Here is a 22,741-nt window from a genome sequence, read left to right on the forward strand (position 1 = left end):
TTTCCGTTTTCCCATAAACGGCAATTTTCCGGGGAAAAAAAAGTTTCAAAATGTATCGAGTCCTACAATTCTTTACCAAATCACATAATTTGGGCATCAAAAATTCCGGGACGGTGAGGGGCATAAAAGTTGTGTACAGAATTTGGAAAAAATTACGGTTCTCCGGAAATTTGCCAAAAACGTTCCCATTCATTTTTAATGGATACTTTCCCATTCACTTCCAATGGAATTGACATTGCATTGATGCCACTGACGGCCATGAATGTCGAATCTGTTGATGCTAATGTACTTAGATTTAATTGACGCATACGTGAATCGATGCCATTGAAAGCCATGGACGTCCCAAATTTTTCCCATTCATTTTCAATGGGAAAAACACAATGTTCCCAAATCAACAGGAAAAAATGACCAGATATCAATAGGACGTGTCCCCCAGACTTCCCCGATTCCATTGACGCTTATGAAGAGTGCTGCCATTGACGGCCACGGACGTCCAAATTTCCCATTAATTTCTAATGGCATTTACTTTGTTTAATGCCATTGACGGGCATGTTTTTCAATTCTATTGATGCCAATGTACTTGGATTTCATTGGCGCCTATGTAAGTTGATGCCATTGACGGCCATGGACGTCCAATTTTTTCCCCATTCATTTTCAATGGCAAAAAAAAAAACTGTCCCCAAATTAACAGGAAATGACAAGATATCATTAGGACGTGTCCCCCCAACTTCCCCGATTCCATTGACGCTTATGGAGGGTGCTGCCATTGACGGCCATGGACGTCCAAATTTCCCATTCATTTCTAATGGCATTTACTTTGTTTAATGCCATTCATGGGCATGTTTGTCCATTCCATTGATTGCCCTGGATGGGGCTAAGATCTGTATTGCCACACAGCAAAGACCCAGAATAATTTGTCCAGAAATTGCAGTTTCTTGTTATTATAGTTATTCTTTGTTCTGCAGCCCCTTTGAGCTCGATTTGACCCCCTTAGAATGCTTTAAAATGCACCAAAATCGCTAGGCAGGTCAAGACAGGTCCAATCTTTGATACCATGTGAAGACAAATTCCAAATACACTATTGAGCGCCCCTAGCAGTCATTCTTTGTCCCGCTGACGCTTTGAGCCCTACTTTGACCCCCTCAGAATGCTTCAAAACTCACCAAACTCAACAACCATTTTGATAAAATGTAAAAAATAAAATAAAATAAAAATATGCGTAAATGTGTGTCGCGCCCCCTAGGAACAAAACCAACATTTCATTTCATTTTTTTAAGGTGAAAGAGGAGGTAACAACGCAAAGGTTAAAACTTAGAACACATCAGTACCATATAAATGGGATACCATATGTGGTGCCCAGACTGCTGTTAGTACTACATCCTGTTTTCTTTGGGTGGCCAGAGCGTGTCCGTGGGTGGGCACTGCCCACCCCTGAACTCAAGTACTTTTACTTAAGTAATTACTTTTACTCAAGTAATGAGTAAAATTGTGAGTAACTGCTTGCAATGTTTGATTTATTTGTTTTTTTAAATAACGGTATGTTTTTTTTCTCAGCATAACTTCATTTAGTATATAAACTGTTAATATTATAACATACTATAACCTATTACATGACCATACTGGACCACAAAGTTGACACAAAAAATTAATTCAGACCAGAGCAACACTGTGAAACATCACCCACCCAAAGAGCCTGAGTGCCCTCTAGTGGAGAAAAAACATTCTTACCACTGATTGGTATCATGGAGCCACTGTCGGCACCTCTGGCAAAAATAAAGTCAATATGTAGAATAAAGAGGAAAAATGTAATGACTCTAGTGTAGCCCAAAGTATCGGAGTAAGAGTAATGTTTCTTCTTTCACTAATTTACTTAAGTGAAAGTAAAAAAATATTGCGTGGTAAACTAGGAGGTACATTTTTCTCAAAAAGTCAAGTGACTGTAATGGAGAAAACGCGTTACTACCCACCTCTGCTTGGCACATGCAAGCATCACTATGGAATGTTTCATTATCACCTGCAACAACTTGGAACTAATGATTTATTAACAAGTGTTTTGCATGATAAAATACATTGATAATAACGTTTTTTCCTGCAGTTGTATGTGTTCACATTAAGTCATGATTATAGGGATTGTAAATAATGGGACATTTCAAATGAGTTTCGTAGAAGCACATTGAATTTGTTTCATGTCGTACCCTCGTTTGTTTTATTCCAAATTTTCAAAATCAAAACCACATCATTCTTTCTGATGCTAAATGTCCACTTCCTGGTCTTCTTCTTCGGGTACAGTATATTGGGACCTGCCTGCCAAAAGAAAAAGTCGCCAAATTTAAGCAAGCATCTGGCGATTTTTTGATCATATTATGACAGAAAGTTGAACGTTTTCATGCACGAATTATGAATTTTTTAAACCCTCATTTGACTCATTTGCTGCCATTGATGGTGCTAGCTGTCCAACCCCCCCTCCAGTCAAAATGGATCTAGCGTCTAGTGCCGTCGGTGGTACTGAAACATGAGCATTCAGAACCAGTCCTCCCAGTTTAAAGGAATTGGAGGTCTACCGCCATCAATGGCATGCAACGAGTTAAATGTTATGAAAAAAAAATAAAATCTACCTGAGAGTGTTGGTTTTAATCTAGTTGTTAGTGTTAATTAAGTTTTTAATAACGTTGTATCAACTTATACATTTATCATTGTAATACAATATTTTAAAAATACAAAAAATAGACATATATCTATTTCTTTTAAATAATATTGCTAATAAAAATATAATAATAATAATCAAGGTCGCAGGTTTGCATAGGGACGGTTGGGACAAAACATTACCAACTTTTCAAGATGCTCAAATTGTCCCCACCAACTTTTAAGCAGCCTTATTTGCATTATGTAATGACTTCAGTTACTGTATATAGGTCATTTTATTGTCTTCCCATATGTTTTAATTGTTGTAATTGACCCGACCCCTATTAAGTGAATTATTTTCATTATGTTTAGATTTACATATACAGTACTGTGCAAAATGCTCAGTACTGTATATTTTTATTATATTATGTATATACAGGATATACTGTATGTATATATATTTCCCCAAGTGGAAGCTTTCATGATCCTTATAAATTTAATAATTACAACAACAAAAAATACAGTACTGTGCAAAAGTTTTAGGCAGGTGTCCTGCCTAAAACTTTTGCACAGTACATCTTTTTACTTGCTGAATGTGCAAGTCTATTTTTTCCTCCTAAACGCACATTTGATTGGCTGATGACTTGACCCTTACACACACACACATTAGATATTAGAGATATGAGAAGGTTTTTTTCAGCCAGCAGCAGCCATTGTTGGAAATGTAAAAAGACATAATTGTTTTGGAAGTGGGGAACACACCATTAATTTTGCTATTGTAGGTCCAACCTGCATCAGCGTTAGCATAACATTAAACTGTGTGAACTTGCTAACCTGCAAAACTCAAGTAGGAAGTTGCTTCGAGAGAAGTGTCCTCTTTGTGTTTTCTACTGTTAACATTAAATAAAGTGTGAGAAATGTAGTGAACTCTGCTGGAAACCATGGAAATAGAAAAACGTTATTAAGAAGCTGCTTAGAGAGAGAGGGGTGCTGCATGACCTCATACAGTATGTAGATCATACAACACAACATACACACAACAATCATAATTAATTATGTACATTTAAAAAAAAGTGTTTTTGGGGGGGATGCCATGAGCTACCCACACTAGCTTTGCGAGATCGACCAGTCATGAGCACCCCTGATTTAGCATTTCAGTTAATTAGGTTCATATTCATGAGAAATGTAGCCCTGACCCCCGTTCACCCAATCTGTTTGGTCTTATTAATGTCCCATCCCAAGCAAAAAGTGTACATACAGGTTATGCTGTAATATCATCCCTACCAATGTTGAGACCAAACCTACGTCCTTGATAATAATAATTGGTAATACGCAGAGGTGCTATGTGTTTATTTCCATTTTTTTACTTGCGACTGTCACCTCCAGCCCTAAAACTTAACTACAGCCCGTTTTAAGCTCATGTATGGTATGCAAGCTCAGTGGCGCCTCCAGAAATTTTTCATAGGGGTGGCCAAATAGTGCCACTTAAAATCTTGGGGTGGCACACCAAAAACCAAAAGCCATAATTTCAGGTTTTTATTATGTTGTTTCAGTAAAAAGGTCAGAAGAAAACTATCAGAAAGCCTTTAGGACACGCCCACTGATATACTTTGGTGTATTGTGTTATATTTAATGTACTGCTGCAACAATTAATCGATTAACTCAGTCTTTCAATTCGAAAAAAGATTCAAATTAAATTTTGCTGCTTCGAGCATTCATTAGTAAAGTGTTTGCATTTAGTTTTATTGATTTGGGTGGAGACATTACCCTCCAGTGGCAACAGTGAATATGACATAACTCATTTCACATGGCTGAATCCAGTTGCTCCCTGTTAAGACCAACATAAGCTAAGTTTTTGTTTGAGCTAATGCTTTTTTAATCCATTCGTAATTTAGGTAATAGGTATATTTAGCCATTTTTGTGGGAATATGTGTTTGAACCATTCTTTGAGAGCACTGTAAAAAAAAAATAAAAAAATAAAAAAAGTTAGCATTTTAAAGCATTGAAGCTAGCAGACTTTTGTTAGCCAGTTGTTCTTTTATTGTACTTAGATCCTCATTTATTTTTTTATTTTTTTATACCGTTTGAGGCTCAGCTCAGGTACTTTATTTTTTTATGTTCCTTATCCGATTATTCGAACTAACTAGTTTATCAATTAATCGACTACTAAAATAATCGATAGCTGCCCTAATTTAATGTTACTAATGATTTAATGTGCATTGTCCATAACAGTCCAGTCAACATTTTGAGTTTCACAACAATTCTGTTTTATTGTGTTATGTATATACAGTGGGGAGAACAAGTATTTGTATCAAATACTTGTTCTCCCCACTGTATTAAGCATAGAGTGAACATTTAACAAAAGAGGGGTGGTCAGTGGGGTGGCCAACAAATTTATTGGGGGGCCGTAGCCACCCCTGGCCACCCTCTGGTGGCACCACTGTGCATGTTTGTACGAGCACGAAAATAAAGCAACGATCATTTCATCAGCACTAGAAACGTAAAAACAGCAAATGGGATTTTTTACTATTAGTAGCAAGTCCTAAGTGTGTTAGGAATGTGTTTTTACCAAGCGGAGACTAGGCGGAAAATCGATGGAACAGGCAGACATTCTCTATTGAACGGAACAAAAAAGGGCTTTTGGGGGAAGTCTCAATTAAACTGTCAGGACTCGTTGCACTCATTAGGGCATTGGTGGAGCATGCATGGAGTAGAAAAGTATTTTGAATGAACAATTAAGTATAGAACCTTTACGTTTTTGAATGACCAAAAATAGTCACTTGCCCTATGAAGGGTTAAGGGATTTAAAGGTCAAATTTTCAATAGCTGTCCACTGTAGTGACCACTGTTCCAGCCCCCAGCAAAATATGAATCAATCAAAGAATGCCCCATTCAGCTCATCTGTGAATTCAAGCTTGTACATAACTGTAATGACTGACGCCCACCAGTAGTTGACAGCATTTCATTCGATTTAATATCACAGCTTTAAGAAGAAAGTAAGATTAGTGGGTGAGCCTTAATGCGTTGATTTTTAGGGAGAGAACTGCTGACACGTTTCAAGCCAGAGCAACATAACTCAGGACATGCCAATACTATTCAAAAATACCTGAGGATGTCATCAAGGTTTAGAAAATGTTAAGCAAAACTGCCCAAAAAATGTAACACATCCAGTTTTTGCCATATAATAACATATCTTTATTCACAGCCATGTTATCATGTGCACTTGCAAGAGATTGTACAGCGTTATCATCGTCGTCAAGCAGTTTTAATGCAGCGGCGAGGAAGACGAAGAGGAGGAAGAGCGGGGGCAGCGCTACCGAGAGACCGAGTCAGGACTGGAAGCTTCATTTTGGGAATCACATGACATGTCTTAGGGGCAAAAAGCAAGGAGATATGTAAGAACAAGTTAGTTTCGTTAGTTGCATTGAAGCCTATCTCATGTCACGTACTCTCCCCACTCCAAAAAAAAAAAAAAAAAAAAACATTGATCTAGTAAGAGCAATAGTTGTTTTGACCCACTTTTTTAACAGTTAATTTACTGAACAGCTTTTATATATCACAAAGTGTTTACTGTTATTAAACTAGGCTTGACATTTTAGCTCAAAATGCATTGCAACCAAAAACTGTGTTGAGGACAAATTAGATCATTAATACTTTATTACTATGTAACTATCATTGTTTTCCAAAGAAAAAGCCGATGATTGCAAATAACTCATTTGATGAATTACTATGATAATCATCTGCTTTCACCAAGGACTACAGAAATCAGGTATGTAGCCAAACCCTCCTTTTTCTAAATGAAAATAATAATAATAATAATATGAAAATACTGTTTTTTCTATTTTGTTTTGTAAATTTTAAATATTTTAAAATAAAGTAAAATTAAATTAAGTAAAAATAAATTGAAAAAAATATTTACTGTTTTTCCCCTTTTAAAAAAATTAATAACAAAAAAAAAAGAAATGCTTTGTTTAGCTCAATTGGTTAAGTCAAATTATCATGTTAAAATTTGGAATTTTATACATTAAATGTATTACATTGCAATACGAAATTTCGCACGTTACACAAGATTGATCACAAAGCGGCATTAGTTGTTGTCCTCAAACATTTTGCTCATTAAAATATGGAATGATGTGCTTTACCCGCTGTACTGTTGCTTTGCGGCACGCCCTGCTGCTGATTGGCAAAAAGGCCCGCTTGGTTGCCGTTAGCTTCTTCGGGCCCATTCAGATTGGCCCAAGGGAAGGAGCTGGAGTAGAGCTGTGCCGTGATTGGACTCAACTGACTGTCCGTGCCCCCGGGGAGGTTTTGTCCCCCAAACTGAAGCTCTGAGGATGAGGAAAAACAGCTTGTCAATGCTTGTAATTTGAAAACAATTTGCATCATTTGCTGCCAGTGACGGTGATAGCGTTGTCCAGCAACAAGTCATATTTTGGGCGAACGTTATTTGCAGCGAATGAGTAAAAGGGCAGGTGAAGACTTCAATTCATGAGCGTTTTACTCGGTTAAATTGTATTGAATGCATCATTCGTTGTCTCAAAACTCACATTACCCCAAATTTTTTTGAATTGACCACATAGTTTTTGAGTTTCTGCCATAGCGACACCTTAGCAACGAGGGACGCGCCTCGCTGCTGGCCGCTACCTAATGACGTCAATTCCCGAAGACCTCCCCAGCACTCCAATACAAAGGTCTAGCACTACACTGTCCTCACCATATATTGCAAACATTTTCTGGGTTTTACTCGCGAGATCTCGAAGTGTAGCGATGAACTGACTCCGTGAGTGGCCCAAAAAACCTTCTTCTGCAAGGATTTGGAATTCTAAGTAATCTAGTTACTTTACTGATTATTTTATTCTCAAAGTAACTAAGTTACTTTAAAAGTTATTTATCGGTTACTTTTTACCAATTTTTCTCCCTTTGCTGCCTCAGCATAAGAATGACAACAGAAAAATGTCATCACATGTAATTGACTTTCCAATCACTGAATTTAAAGAGAAAAATTAGAATTTTTCACATAAAGTGCAATCTTCGAGTTAGCGGGGGTTTAATTAGTCGATGGAGCTGATTTTAACCACAGTTAGCCTTAGCTTATCCATTCAGGAGCCTTGAAACAAACAAATAAGTGGCAAACTGCATGGAATTTGTTGTAATAAACTCCAGCAACTAATTAACCCTTTAAGGTCTGGGCCTATTTTGTCTGATTTTGCATGCCTTTGAAGTTGCCTTTATATTTCAAAGAAAGAATTGTTTACGATGGCCTGGTTTGGTCCCTTTTTTTTGTGACACCTTGAACTTCATCTCCAAACTGTTGTTTCCTTCACTGACCAATTATAAATCATCATTTTGGGCCCAAAAAGACCAAAAATTCCAAAATCGTTTTGTCAAAATTTTTAATATTGATGTCCAATTGACAGCCAAACATGCGTAACGAACCGTTTTGAAACTTTGTAATATTTATTCAACATGTTAGGATGAACATTCAACCAAAAATTTTTTAGAATAAATAGTCTTATATTTGACAATTCAACATAAACAACAGGTATAGCCATAGGCGTTTTTTGCCTTTATACATGCTCTAGTCTAAACAGGTTATATACAGCAGACCAAACAGTGAAGAACAGTGAAAAAATATATACCATCTAACACAAAAAGTGTTTAGAGGCCATCTCTTTATGAGTTTAGGTATTGCGGCCCATCACCTGATGAAAACTACGTACACACAATCAAGCTTCTTGAACACACATTTATATACACAAATTGAGAAGACTGATTGTGGGGGAAAAAAAAAATATATATATATATAACATTGGGAAAAAAGTATTTTCAAAAAATATTTACAATAAACAAGTTAAAAATTTTTCAGGCATGCCACTCCGAAAAGCAGTTTTCGTCCTGGAATTAGACACAAGGCTACATCACACAGCCCACACTTCCATGGGGTGTCAGTCGTCTTTCCACCCTTCCACCCTTCCATTTTCATTTCACTTTACTTTGTCACTATAAATGTACATGAAAAAAAGTCAGTATTTATGAAAATAATGAAGTATAAAATAAAAATATATACAGCAATAAATAATAATGGAAATCTATATGTATGACAATAGAAAGAATACCATAGCTGAATATGTGCTACATCCCTAATTTTCATATAGAAAGAAGAACACCACAAATTATAAATTCCTGCCTGGGATACACACAGTGCACGTACGACTTTGATCTGATATGCACATTTTATTACTATATACACAAAAACACACTTATATTGCATCAAAATTAACTTTGTCTTGCAATATCAAAAGAAACTTTCAAAAGAAACTTTTTCAGCATTAAAAAAAAAAAAAAGTTGAGTTGGCTTACCTCTGCTAGACGATGGCGTCACCCACGTGTTCAAATCCGTCACTATCTTCACTGGAGGACTCTTCCGAAGAAGACGATGATGACGAATTTGGACCATACTCTTCCTCAAGTTGATCAAAAAGCACAATTGCTTGCGCTAAATTTAGTTTTCCGTTCATTCTCAAAGTCACACAAAGTCGCTCGCTTGAGCCAAACGGCCGTCGCTCGCCACCTCGCTGCTTCAGAGCACTCCTCCCTCTCGTTCGGTGGAACCTCGCACGGCAGTTATATTTATAAAAAAAAAAAAAAACGCATTTTGTGCTTCCACTGTGACTTCGAAAGGGTTCGTTTGATTTGTGTTTTTTTCATGGAGCTTCCGTTTTAAAAAAGGACAAGAAATGATGGAAATATAGACATAAACAAATGATCCATGCAGCGTTTTAATGTTTTTTTGAGAGGACAGTAAAACTATAAAACTTAAATGACAATATCTCACGTTTTAGTTGGTCGATTGACTTCAAATAATAACGAGAGTAAACCGCAACTTCCACACTTTAAAACGAGACCAACCAACGGCATGTGGGTGACGTAATTAAAACGTGAGGGTGCTTCAAAGATGACGTGCGCTGAAGACGCGCCGGCGCATCCTTCGACTCTCAAGGGTTAAACCACCGCTAACTCAAAGATTAAGCCTAATGTAAAAAATTCTGGACTTTGGGTTGGGGTTAACAGCATCTCAGTGCCAACATGTAAAACAATGCAAATTGACTGCGCAATAATGAACAACACAAAAAATGAAATGTGCAATAAACAGTGCAACACACACAAACGTGGGGGCAGGCGCGAATGCGCGCGCACAACCTGGAAGTACGCCGTATACACACGAGGTCAATTTGGCCACAAAACATGGCAGCAACTAAGCACTTTATACTCAGTCGGACTTACAACACATCCCAAAGATGCTAAACGAACACATCACCTCACGGCATAAATGTGCAACAGGAATATGATGTAAACAATGCTTGCCGACAAGGAACGATGACAACCCGCCGTTGTAACGGCAAAGCTACGAAACGGCCACGCATGTAGCTGCTTCAACCTATCGCTGGAACCCTACAGAATGAAGTAAAAATACTCACATTCATCTATGGACGCACACAGATCAACATTCCCTCACACATCTCAACAGGTGGCTACACTCAGCTCGAATGTGCACCCCGCGCCTTTCTTAGTCCCAAAACGTGTGACTTGAGACCAAAACAGGAAGTAACGGTGAGCGGTTACCATGGAAATGAACCCATAGTGAGAAGATGGAAACCTTTCTAGCAATTTCTACTTGAAATGCTCTCCGTACATGACAACAATAGTCTTCATTCTACATACATTATGAAGCAATAACAAAATAGTAATGCACAGACACTAAGGAAATTAACTTTAATCAAATTACTGGTTTGGGAAAAATGAATGTGTTAGATTGCTCGAGACTGAAAGAAAGTAATCACATTACAGTAACGCGTTACTTAGTGCTGATAATTATATCGCAGAATGACTGGGGAAAGAAAGGTTCAGAGAGAAATCACGATGCTAGACATAGGCACACCGCACTTCCTTTCGTAAAGTGTCGAGCTACCAACCAGCGTCATCACCAACGTCTGCTGTGCCGAGTAAATCGTCGTCACCTGACGCCTCAGGTTCAAACATGTAGGGATTAATTGTAGATAATCTTTCCTGGGAGCCTTTGCCATCGTTAGCATCACAAAAGAGGGATCCTGAATGGTTACTTTCGGTGGAAATATTACCGGTACTGATATCGTTGCTGCTGCTATGCTCGCTGTGGATAGTCTTCTGTTGTGTTCGGGAATTTAGGTCACACTTCCGGGTTTGAGAATGCAGTATTGACAGAGTGCTAAAAAACGTAAAAAGACTCAAATTATATTCGCACTTACGCGTGAGAAATGACATGGGTGTTTCCACAAACTCGTGCAAAGTTTATATTTGCAAAATTATACCAAAATCCAAAAAGCTCTTCACCTGCCCTTTAAATACAGAAATTTCTATTGAGCCCACTTTGCACATCACAGCAATATTGCACGAGGGAAATTGTGCCGTTACGCTTCTAATGCCAACGCTGCTATTAGGAGCCGACTCACACGCGCTCTTAATGGATCAATAGAAGAAAAGCTTTTAACGTCTTGCCTTCCTGCTTCGCTGCCAGAAAGATTTGCACTCAAATTTATGTGCAAAGTTTGTTGTTGTTTTCTTCTGTGGGTGTATATGGCACTGAAGGGCAGCCACTAACAATTATTTGGATAGTCGATTATTTGACTGATTATCTCGCAGTGAGTCGACTTATCGGCACACGTAAATCACAAGTCGTTAACCGTTATTAATACTCTGGGGTTAACATTTTAGTTGCTAATGTGCAGAGGAAGCAAAACCCATGTACCGTACTGAGAAAAACCTCGACTAATAATACTAAGTTACAATGTCTCATTGTTTTCCAATGCAGATGTTTGCAAATATCATTTTTTGATGAATAAATTACAAAATGAATCACCTGCTTGTATCAGGGAGTACAGAAATTAGAAAACATTTATTGGTTTTTTTCTTAAAAAAAAAAAAAAAAAGTGTTATAATATATAAAATATGTTTTTTAATTACAATTTTAGAAATACAAATAAATATGACATTAAATATGTTTTATAGATAGAAAAATAATATGAAATACAAATAATTAAATTTGAATTAAATAAACTTCAATAAAATCATTATGCATTACATTAATAACAGTATTCAAAAAATCAATCGAAAGGCAACATTTAGTTTTTTCCTTTTTTAAAAATTTAACAACAACAAAAATCTGATAAAAACAAATATATAAAATATGTTTTTTAATTACAATTTTAGAAATACAAATAAATATGACAATAAATATATACCCCTTATAAAAATATATATAAAAATGAAATAAAAAATAATTGAATTTGAAGTAAATAAAGCGGCATGGAAAATGAATGAATGAATGAATGAATAAACTTCAATAAAGTCATAATTTATTACATAAAGTTTTTTTTTTTTTTTTTTTTTTAATAATCAAAGGAAGATATTTAGTTTTTTCCTTTTTTTTAAATTCAACTACAACAAAAATCTAATAAAAACAAATTTATACAAATGAGACAATATTTACTATTAAAAGGTTCCAAAAGAGGATTTGGATAATATTCAAGTATAAATACTATAAATGACATTTCTTATAAAAGACAGTTGCACAAATTTTTTCAAGCATAGGTGCGTGTATCAATAGGTATGAATACATTTGATTGGCGAAAATAGTACGGGAATTGATCAAATGTCTGTCCCCATGTCGGGCGGGTGGGCAATTCCTGGAAATAATGGTGAAAATGAATACTCAAAAAATGAGTAACATTGTGAGTAACTGCTAAAATTTTTGTTGGATTTTTTTTTTTTTTAATTGTATTTTTTTCTGAGCACAAGGTTATCTATATGGACTATTGTTATAATGATAATGAACAATAACCCATTACATAACCACATTAAGCCAAAGAAATACAAAAACGAAAAAAAAAAAAAAAAAAACATTGAATTCCGACGAAACAACAACAAAAAATTACATAAATGAAGCACTATTCGTCCAAAGAGCATGACTGCCCTCTGGTGGAGAACATAGTTCCGAGTTTGAATAGTGAAGAGGTCCTTCATAATTACTATTTTAAAATCAAAAGGATGATACCTCCGGTTTTCGGTTGTCAATTGGTGCCAAATAAAAACTGGGAGAGAGGTTAAAAGCCCCGCTTTCGAGTCATGTTGAGCACACTGCTCTATATCAAGTACTTCATTTTTACGGTGCTGTAAAGACACCACATAATTGAACAGGCTGGCGTGAAGATAGAACGGCAAGCTGGCGTCTGATTGGTATAATAAAGTCATATGATTATTGTTCCGACGTCTCATTGGTGAAACCGGTAGAGCTACAATACACCAGGCACGTCTCTACTCTTGGCATCGCTGGCATAAAAAATAATAAATCTAATATGTAGAATAAAGAGGGAAGACTTGTGTAACCCAAAGTAGCGGAGTGAGACTATCATTTTTTTCTTCACAAATCTACTCAAGTAAAAGTAAAAAGTATAGCTTCGTAAAACTACTCTTACTTTTTCTCAAAAAGTTACTTAAGTAAATGTAACGAAGTACATTTGTTACTAATCATCTTTTAATATTACATATCAGAAAAACACAATCTTGTGTTTTTCAAATGAAACAAAATACTTTCCTCTGGGATGGGCAAACCAAATACCTTTCCTTTAAACGATCGACGATCAAAATAGTTGTCAATGATCTTGGTAGCTCTACTATGCCGTGCATGTTGCATACCAGTATACTTTGTGATGGCACTGAAAGAGTTCAAGCTTTTAAAAAAATTAACATCCACTCCTCTGCAAATGTTGCATGACTTGAAGTCAAGATTCACACTCTAGAACTGTCAATCCCAAATCAGTGCTGTACAAAAAATGGACTGTTCAACATGAATTTATTGGGATACAAAAAAATGTTTGTTCACCTTTCATGGTGGGCGGTGCTAAGATGCTCTGCTTTCTCTGAGCGCCTTCTGCAGACTGAGCATAATATACAATGTACATAATAATTAATTCACAAAGGACAGTCGGTATAGTTGCGTGTGTGTATATACAAACCTGAGTGCCTCCGCTGGCGTTATTCTGATCCCCAACATCTGTACAAGACAAAATGGTGTAAGTCATTCATTTCAGTGCTACTGACGGCGATAGACGTCCAATGCATTTAGTTTATGCCAATGAGTTAATAATGTTGAAATTATTTGGACACTTTGCAAAAACAAAACTCACTAAACTGAGCTCACGAAATGGAACACAGCCTGCCACTCCATCAGTCTCGACACTCACACACACACATGCGTGCTCAGCATCCATCCCGCTGACTGACATCACTTCCCAAATGCTGCCTCTAAAATCTAATAAAGGTTCCATTATAGCCCCTTGCCCCACCCCACCCCCCTCGTATGGTCCCGCTCATATTCAAAAGGTTCTTTATTGACACAAACAGTGTTGCCAAGGTGCAAATGACATGTACTTAGGTGTATTTGTGTTTGTTACCAGGCTGTCTGTATATTTGCAGAGTGGCAGGCGTTGGTCGTCTGCGACGTATCTGAAAAAAAAAGATGGAAAAAAAACATACAAATGTTAAGTGTGCTTCAATACAAACCAGAAAACGAATTAAAGTTATACACAACCACACACACAAGAAGTACAGTGTAAGGCTTATGAGTGTGTATTTATGAGCAAGTTGGAGGCCAAAAGCATTTTGTTGTTTGAATGATTTCATTTGTCACAAAAGCCAACATGGCAGCACAGGAATTCGTAGAAGCCAGACAGGAAATGGAAAAAATAAAAACTGTGCATACAATTCACAAGTGTGTAGGGGAGAACAGGCTTGGTTGTCACATTTTTTTTCACTCTTTTGTGAATATCTGAATTATCCGTTTATTAAAGGGAAGCTTAATATCTTGGCTTGGAATTGGCAACCTTTTCTGTTTTTCAATTTAAAAAATTTTTTTTTTTTAATTTTACGAACCGGATTCGGTTGAAGTTGGGAAATTGTGTAAAATGTAAATGCAAACAAAATACAACGATTTGAAAATCCTTCTCAACCCATATTCAATTGAATACACCACAAAGACAACATATTTAATGTTCAAACTGATAAATTTAATTGTTTTTTGCCAAATAATAATTAACTTAGAATTTCATGGCTGCAACACGTCCAGTAGAAGTTGGGAAAGGTGGCAAAAAATACTGAGAAAGCTGAGAAAAGCTCATCAAACACCTATTTGGAACATCCCACATGTGATCAGGCTAATTGGGAACAGGTGGGTACCATAAAAGGAGCCTCCCTAAACATGCTCAGTCATTCACAAGCAAGGATGAGGCGAGGTTCACCACTTTGTCCACAACTGCGTGAGAAAATAGTTGAACAGTTTAAGAACAACATTTCTCAAAGCAAAATTGCAAGGAATTTAGGGATTTCAACATCTACGGTCCATAATACCATCAAAAGGTTCAGAGAATCTGGTGAAATCAATGCACGTAAGCACCACGGCCGGAAACCAAGACTGACCGTGACTTTTGATCCCTCAAACGGCACTGCCTTAAAAACCGACATGAGTGTGTAAAGGATATCACCAAATGGGCTCAGGAAAACTTCAGAAAACCACTGTGAGTAAATACAGTTCGTCACTACATCATTAAGTGCGGGTTATAACTCTACCATGCAAAGCAAAAGCCATTTATGAACAACATCCAAAAAGGCGGCCGGGTTCTCTGGGCCCGAGCTCATGTAAAATGGACTGATGCACAAGTGTTTTGTGGTCTGATGAGTCCACTTTTCAAATTGTTTTTGGAAACACTGGACGAAAGAGGAAGCGGACCAACCGGACTGTTATCAACGCAAAGTTCAAAAGCCAGCATCTGTGATGGTATGGGGGTGCATTATTTCCCATGGCATGGGTGACTTACATTTCTGTGAAGGCCACATACAGTGCCTTGCAAAAGTATTCGGCCCCCTTGAATCTTGCAACCTTTCGCCACATTTCAGGCTTCAAACATAAAGATATGAAATTTAATTTTTTTGTCAAGAATCAACAACAAGTGGGACACAATCGTGAAGTGGAACAACATTTATTGGATAATTTAAACTTTTTTAACAAATAAAAAACTGAAAAGTGGGGCGTGCAATAATATTCGGCCCCTTTACTTTCAGTGCAGCAAACTCACTCCAGAAGTTCAGTGAGGATCTCTGAATGATCCAATGTTGTCCTAAATGACCGATGATGATAAATAGAATCCAAATGTGTGTTATCAAGTCTCCGTATAAATGCACCTGCTCTGTGATAGTCTCAGGGTTCTGTTTAAAGTGCAGAGAGCATTATGAAAACCAAGGAACACACCATGCAGGTCCGAGATACTGTTGTGGAGAAGTTTAAAGCCGGATTTGGATACAAAAAGATTTCCCAAGCTTTAAACATCTCTAGGAGCACTGTGCAAGCCATCATATTGAAATGGAAGGAGCATCAGACCACTGCAAATCTTCCAAGACCCGTTCGTCCTTCCAAACTTTCTTCTCAAACAAGGAGAAAACTGATCAGAGATGCAGCCAAGAGGCCCATGATCACTCTGGATGAACTGCAGACATCTACAGCTGAGGTGGGAGAGTCTGTCCATAGGACAACAATCAGTCGTACACTGCACAAATCTGGCCTTTATGGAAGAGTGGCAAGAAGAAAGCCATTTCTCAGAGATATCCATAAAAAGTCTCGTTTAAAGTTTGCCACAAGCCACCTGGGAGACACACCAAACATGTGGAAGAAGGTGCTCTGGTCAGATGAAGCCAAAATTGAACTTTTTGGCCACAATGCAAAACGATATGTTTGGCGTAAAAGCAACACAGCTCATCACCCTTAACACACCATCTCCACTGTCAAACATGGTGGTGGCAGCATCATGGTTTGGGCCTGCTTTTCTTCAGCAGGGACAGGGAAGATGGTTAAAATTGACGGGAAGATGGATGCAGTCAAATACAGGAACATTCTGGAAGAAAACCTGTTGGTATCTGCACAAGACCTGAGACTGGGACGGAGATTTATCTTCCAAAAGGACAATGATCCAAAACATAAAGCCAAATCTACAATGGAATGGTTCAAAAATAAACGTATCCAGGTGTTAGAATGGCCAAGTCAAAGTCCAGACCTGAATCCAATCGAGAATCTGTGGAAAGAGCTGAAGACTGCTGTTCACAAACACTCTCCATCCAACCTCACTGAGCTCGAGCTGTTTTGCAAGGAAGAATGGGCACGAATGTCAGTCTCTCGATGTGCAAAACTGATAGAAACATACCCCTAGCGACTTGCAGCTGTAATTGGAGCAAAAGGTGGCGCTACAAACTATTAACGCAAGGGGGCCGAATAATATTGCACGCCCCACTTTTCAGTTTTTTATTTGTTAAAAAAGTTTAAATTATCCAATAAATTTTGTTCCACTTCACGATTGTGTCCCACTTGTTGTTGATTCTTGACAAAAAATAAAAATTTTATATCTTTATGTTTGAAGCCTGAAATGTGGCGAAAGGTCGCAAGGTTCAAGGGGGCCGAATACTTTTGCAAGGCACTGTAAATGCTGAAAAGTACATACAGATCTTGGAGCAAAATATGCTGCCATCCAAGCGACATCTTTTTCATGGACGCTGCTGCTTATTTCAGCAAGATAATGCCAAGCCACATTCTGCACGTGTTACAACAGCGTGGCTTCGAAGTAAAAGAGTCCAGGTTCTCCCCTGGCCCGCTTGCAGTCCAGACCTGTCTCCCATTGAAAATGTGTGGCGCATTATGAAGCGTAAAATACGACCGAGACTGTTGAACAACCGAAGCAGTTCATCGCGCAAGAATGGGAAAGAAATCTTAAGAGAATTAGTGTCCTCTTTCAAAACGTTTAGTGAGTGTTATTAAAAGGAAAGGTGATGTAACGAAGTGGTAAACATGCCCTTTCTCAACTTCTGCACGTGTTGCAGCCATGAAATTCTAAGTTAATTATTATTTGAAAAATAAAATAAAGTTTATGAGTTTGATCATTAAATGTGTTGTCTTTGTAGTGTATTCAATTGAATATTGGTTGAAAAGGAATTTTCAAATCATTGTATTTTGTTTTTATTTACATTTTACACAATTTCCCAACTTCAACCGAATCCGGTTTGTAATTACGTTTTTTTTTTATTTTTTTATGCATCAGTCATGTGACACTTGAGACGACCATACATCACCTTTAATTTGAATGGGATTTCTTTAAAAATGATAATTTCTGAATGAAATGGTGTTTTTATTTAATTATTTTAATATACATGAATCACATGGTACAAGACTATGTTATAAGATAACTACTAAATTGGAACAGGCACAGTGGTATAAAAAAAAGTATCTGAACCTTTTGGAATTTCTCACATTTCTGCATAAAATCACCATCAAATGTGATCTGATTTTTGTCAAAATCACACAGATATAGATATCAATCTATTATTTATTATTGCCTCTGTTACTTTTTTGTTACTTTGTTACTTAAAGACAATAACTATTACGTTTTAGGCATCTTAGTGCATCAACATCTTAAATGCTTTTTCCTGGAAGTAGGTAAACAGTCAGACAAACACGCATGAAGTTAATGTTATACATAAAACAATGCTAATAAAATGAGGTAACAAATGTATGTGTTTATTGCAGTTTTACTGAATTACATTTGTATGACTCTGTATTTCATTCAGTGGTATGAAATAGTATCTGAACCTTTTAGAATTTCTCACATCTCTGCATAAAAACACCATCAAACGTGATCTGATCTTTGTTAAAATCACACAGATTAAAAAACAGTGTCTGCTTTAACTAAAACCACCCGAACATTTATAGGTTTTCATATTTAAATGAGGATAGTATGCAAACAATGGCAGACGGGGGGAAATAAGTAAGTGAATCATCACATTTAATATTTTGTGGTCCCCCTTTGGCAGCAATAACTTCAACCAGATGCTTCCTGTAGCGGCATATCAGTCTGGCACATCGGTCAGGACTAATCTTGGCCCATTCTTCTCTACAAAACTGCTGTAGTTCAGTCAGATTCCTAGGATGTCTGGCATTAATCGCTGTCTTTAGGTCACGGCACAGCATCTCAATGGGGTTGAAGTCTGGACTTTGACCTGGCCACTCCATAACGTGTATTTTTTTTCTTCTGAAACCATTCTATAGTTGATTTACTTCTGTGGTTTGGATTATTGTCTTTGCAGCATCCGTCCTCTTTTTAGCTTCAACTGTCTGACAGACGGCCTCAGGTTTTCCTTGGAAAACATCCTGATGAACTTTTGAATTCATTCTTCCATTAATGATTGCATGTTGTCCAGGCCCTGAGGTAGCAAAACAGCCCCAAATCATGATGCTCCATCCACCTCATGGTGGGGATGAGGTGTTGATGTTTGTGAGCTGTTCCATTTTTCCTCCACACATTACGTTGTGTGTTTACCAAAAAAAAAATCAAGTTTGGTTTCATTAGTCCACAAAATATTTTGCCAAAATTTCTGTGGAGTGTCCAAGTGCCTCGTTGCGAACATTAAATGAGCAAAAATGTGTTTTTAGACAGCAGTGGCTTCCTCCGTGGAGTCCTCCCATGAACACCCTTCTTGCCATCGTTCTACATATAGTTGATGTGGGCACAGAGATGTTGGACTGTGCAAGTGATTCATGTAACTCTTTAGCAGACACGCTAGGGTTCTTTTTTACCTCTCCGAATATTCTGCGCTGAACTCTTGGTGTCATCTTTGGTGGACAGCCACTCCTTGGGAGAGAAGCAACAGTGCCAAACTCTCCCCATTTGTAGGCATGTTCTCTGACTGTCGATTGATGAACATCCAGACTTTTAGAGATGGTTTTTGTATCCTTTCCCAGCTTTATACAAATCAGCAATCGCAGGTCTTCAGACAGCTTTCTTGACCGAGCCATGATGCACATCAGACAATGCTTCTGATCAAGACAATTCTTACCAAGCGTGTTTTATAGTAGGCAGGGCAGCTTTAAACCACTCATCAGTGATTTGCACACACCTGACTTAAATTGTCTGGTGAAAATTGGCTTCAATTGCTCTTTAAGTCTCCTTAGGCCAGACATGTCCAAAGTCCGGCCCGGGGGCCAAATGCGGCCCTCGGTCAAATTTCATCCGGCCCCCAGCCTCTGTCATAATAATCATTTACATCTGGCCCGCATACACTTAATTTATTGGTCAGCAGTACTGCTACCAGAATATGAAGTAGCTTACACACTAAATGCTGCTCCTCATTTACCCACTAAAAGGAAGCAGCACTCTAAGCAAAATTACCCCGTGTGACCCTTTACACCCAATTTTCTAAAATGGCGACAATCAACAAACACTGTTGACTGCGACGGCCGACGCTTCAGGGATAGGTGGAAATTGGACTATTTCTTCACTAAAATACGCAACAGCTGTGTCTGCCTCATTTGCAAAGAGACAGTGCGCTGTTTTTAAATCGTTCAATGTTAGGCGATATTACCAGAGGCGATATTACCAAACAAGACACGCTGACATGTACGAAAAGATTACAGGGAAGAAACGAGAAATTGAAGCAACTTGAAGCTACTTTAATTTTACAGCAGCATTATTACATTACATATAACAGCAGTATTTAGCAAGAGCCCGAGAGTTGAAAGAGAACGCCACAAAGGCTAGTTGCGAGATTGTTGAAATTATTCATTTAAAAAATTAGGGCTGCAGGTATTGATTATTTTAACAGTCGATTAATCGATGAACTAGTTAGTTCAAATAATCGACTAATCGGATAAGGAACATGAAAAATTAAAATACCTGAGCTGAGCCTCAAACGGTATAAAAAATAAATAAGGATTGACAAAAGAACAATGGCTAATTTACATAACAAATGGCTGCTAGCTTAAATGCTATAAAACACTAACACTTTTTTTTTTTTTACAATGCTCTTGACAAATGGTTCAGACACATATTCCCACACAAAAAAAAAAACAACTGCTAAATATACCAATAAACTAAATTATGAATGCATTACCAAAAAAAAAGCTCAAACAAAAACTTGGCTTATGTTGGTTTTAACATGGAGCAGCTGAATCCAGCCATGGGAAATGAGGCAGACTAGAGGGCAGTGTATCACTTTAATTAAAGGAATACACGAAGCAGCAAAATTTAATTTGAATCCTTTTTCTTTAATCGAATACTGGAGTTAATCGATTCATCGTTTCAGCACTAAAAAAAAATAATAATAAAGCAAATGTGACACACAGAATGGCTTGCTAACATTTCCTTAAATATATTGTTCTACGTAAAAGACGTCAGCCAAGGTCGGCCCTCCACATTTTTACCACACCAAATCTGGCCCCCTTTGCAAAAAGTTTGGACACCCCTGCCTTAGGCAGAGGATTCACTTACGTATTTTTCCCCTTCTGTCATGGTTTGCATGCTATCCTCATTAAAATATGAAAACCTATAAATGTTTGGGTGGTTTTAGTTAAAGCAGACACTGTTTTTATATCTGTGTGATTTTGACAAAGATCAGATCACATTTGATGGTGATTATATGCAGAAATGTGAGAAATTCCAAAAGGTTCAGATACTTTTTCATAGCACTGTATACAATGTTATCTCAAAATTCGCCATTTTGAAAGGTAAAAGATCAAAATTCAGGATATCAAAAACAATTCCAAGTTTCCAGGAGAAAATACGAATTGAGGGGTTGTTGACTTGCATAATTATGACACCACATGAAACCAGCATAATTTCAGCACAATTATGATCGTTCCAATTCTGATATTGTGCTTCACCACCCTCTAGTGGTGGAGTCAGGGCATGTGTGACAACCAACCCATAGGACAACATACCTCGCTCTCCCAACCACTTCACACAAATATGATGGTATTTAACAGTCCCATTTACCATATTAGAAATTTCCTTACTTTTTTTTTTTTCTTTTAACAAATTCAGATTTCCTACGCACTGACTCTTAGACATCCAGTCCATTTGAACGGGATGAATCATAACATTATGTATTTTTATGCTGACATAGACTATATTTTTATCCCATTATGGTGACAGACAACCACAATAAATCTTTAGAAAACAAATCACAAGCAAAGTGTTGACAATCAGCACACAAACGGAATGTTTTGTTCGGCCTGTCACATGTATGCCAACATAATGTGATGATGTCATTTTTGCATCATCTTCATCCTCATTACTATTAAATGACAACCAGTTGAGAGCAGCTTGGACTATCCACAAAAAATATTTTCAATGACTTTGCTATTTACATTCCTGCAAGTCTGCAAATTTGTCAAAGTTGAAGTATAGTCATGATGATACTAGAGAAATGGCATTTTGATAAGAGTGACATAAACACAGACGTTCCACATTGAGTTGCGTGGCCCACTCACGTGTTCAGCAGCCTGAGGGTCTAAGTGTCCCTGCAGTGGCGGGACGTCAAACTGGATCTTCTTGGGACTGCCGGGCTCCATCGCAGTCCAACGCTCGCTCGTACAAACAAACAAATACACAGAAAGCAAGAGAGCGGGTGTGTTCGTGTGTGTGTGTGGTGAGGAGGGAGTGGTCTGTGCCACACAGTCCATCATAGTGTGCACACTAAAAGACTAATTGACATAAATGCCGGCAATGCAGCTTTTCTATTGTCACAAATGTGAGTGCTACTTAATGGATATTGGTTGAGTCAGCATTCTTCAAGTGATTATTATTGGTCATTTAAAAAAGAAAAATGAACCTCATAAAGACCACATTTTGGGTGATTATTAACTCATTGGCTGCCATTTAGAGTGATGGCCATTAGGGGTGTGACAATATATCGAAATGGTGATATATCGTGATACTTTATGTCCCAAAAGGTTATCGATATGCTCCTGCCAAGAATCGAGATATCGTTTTAAAAAGGTGCCAATGTCTAAAAAATTAAAAATTAAAAAGGAACCAACAAGTTGCTCCCAAAATCTTTCACCATAATAGTGTCTCAGGTAACTCTAAGGCTGCCATTGACGGTGTTCGACGCCCAGTCCATTTGGACTGGGAACGTTTGTTCATTCGAAATAGGTTCAAATAATCGAGTAATCGGATAAAGAACACAAAAATTTTAAATACCTGAGCTGAGC

At 37.5% G+C, this 22,741-nt stretch overlaps 1 protein-coding gene across 2 annotated transcripts; it reads right to left on the reverse strand.

Annotated features, from left to right (window-relative positions):
* Positions 1 to 1,830: 1,830 nt before the first annotated feature.
* On the reverse strand, positions 1,831 to 22,741 carry ppp1r1c (protein phosphatase 1, regulatory (inhibitor) subunit 1C). 2 transcript variants are annotated; one of them, XM_057848668.1, is made up of 6 exons: positions 22,019 to 22,741; positions 14,112 to 14,163; positions 13,674 to 13,711; positions 13,541 to 13,595; positions 6,765 to 6,950; positions 1,831 to 2,304 (listed from the first exon to the last, which is right to left on the reverse strand). In XM_057848668.1, exons 1-6 carry the CDS (start codon positions 22,211 to 22,213, stop codon positions 2,252 to 2,254), a joined length of 579 nt encoding a protein of 192 aa, XP_057704651.1. In that variant the 5' UTR covers positions 22,214 to 22,741; the 3' UTR covers positions 1,831 to 2,251. The 2 variants fall into 2 exon arrangements, with proteins under 2 accessions (XP_057704651.1, XP_057704650.1); XM_057848667.1 differs by lacking the exon at positions 1,831 to 2,304 and adding an exon at positions 5,679 to 5,991.

The sequence above is a fragment of the Corythoichthys intestinalis genome, chromosome 10 (genome assembly GCF_030265065.1).
Source record: "Corythoichthys intestinalis isolate RoL2023-P3 chromosome 10, ASM3026506v1, whole genome shotgun sequence".
Taxonomy (NCBI): domain Eukaryota; kingdom Metazoa; phylum Chordata; class Actinopteri; order Syngnathiformes; family Syngnathidae; genus Corythoichthys; species Corythoichthys intestinalis.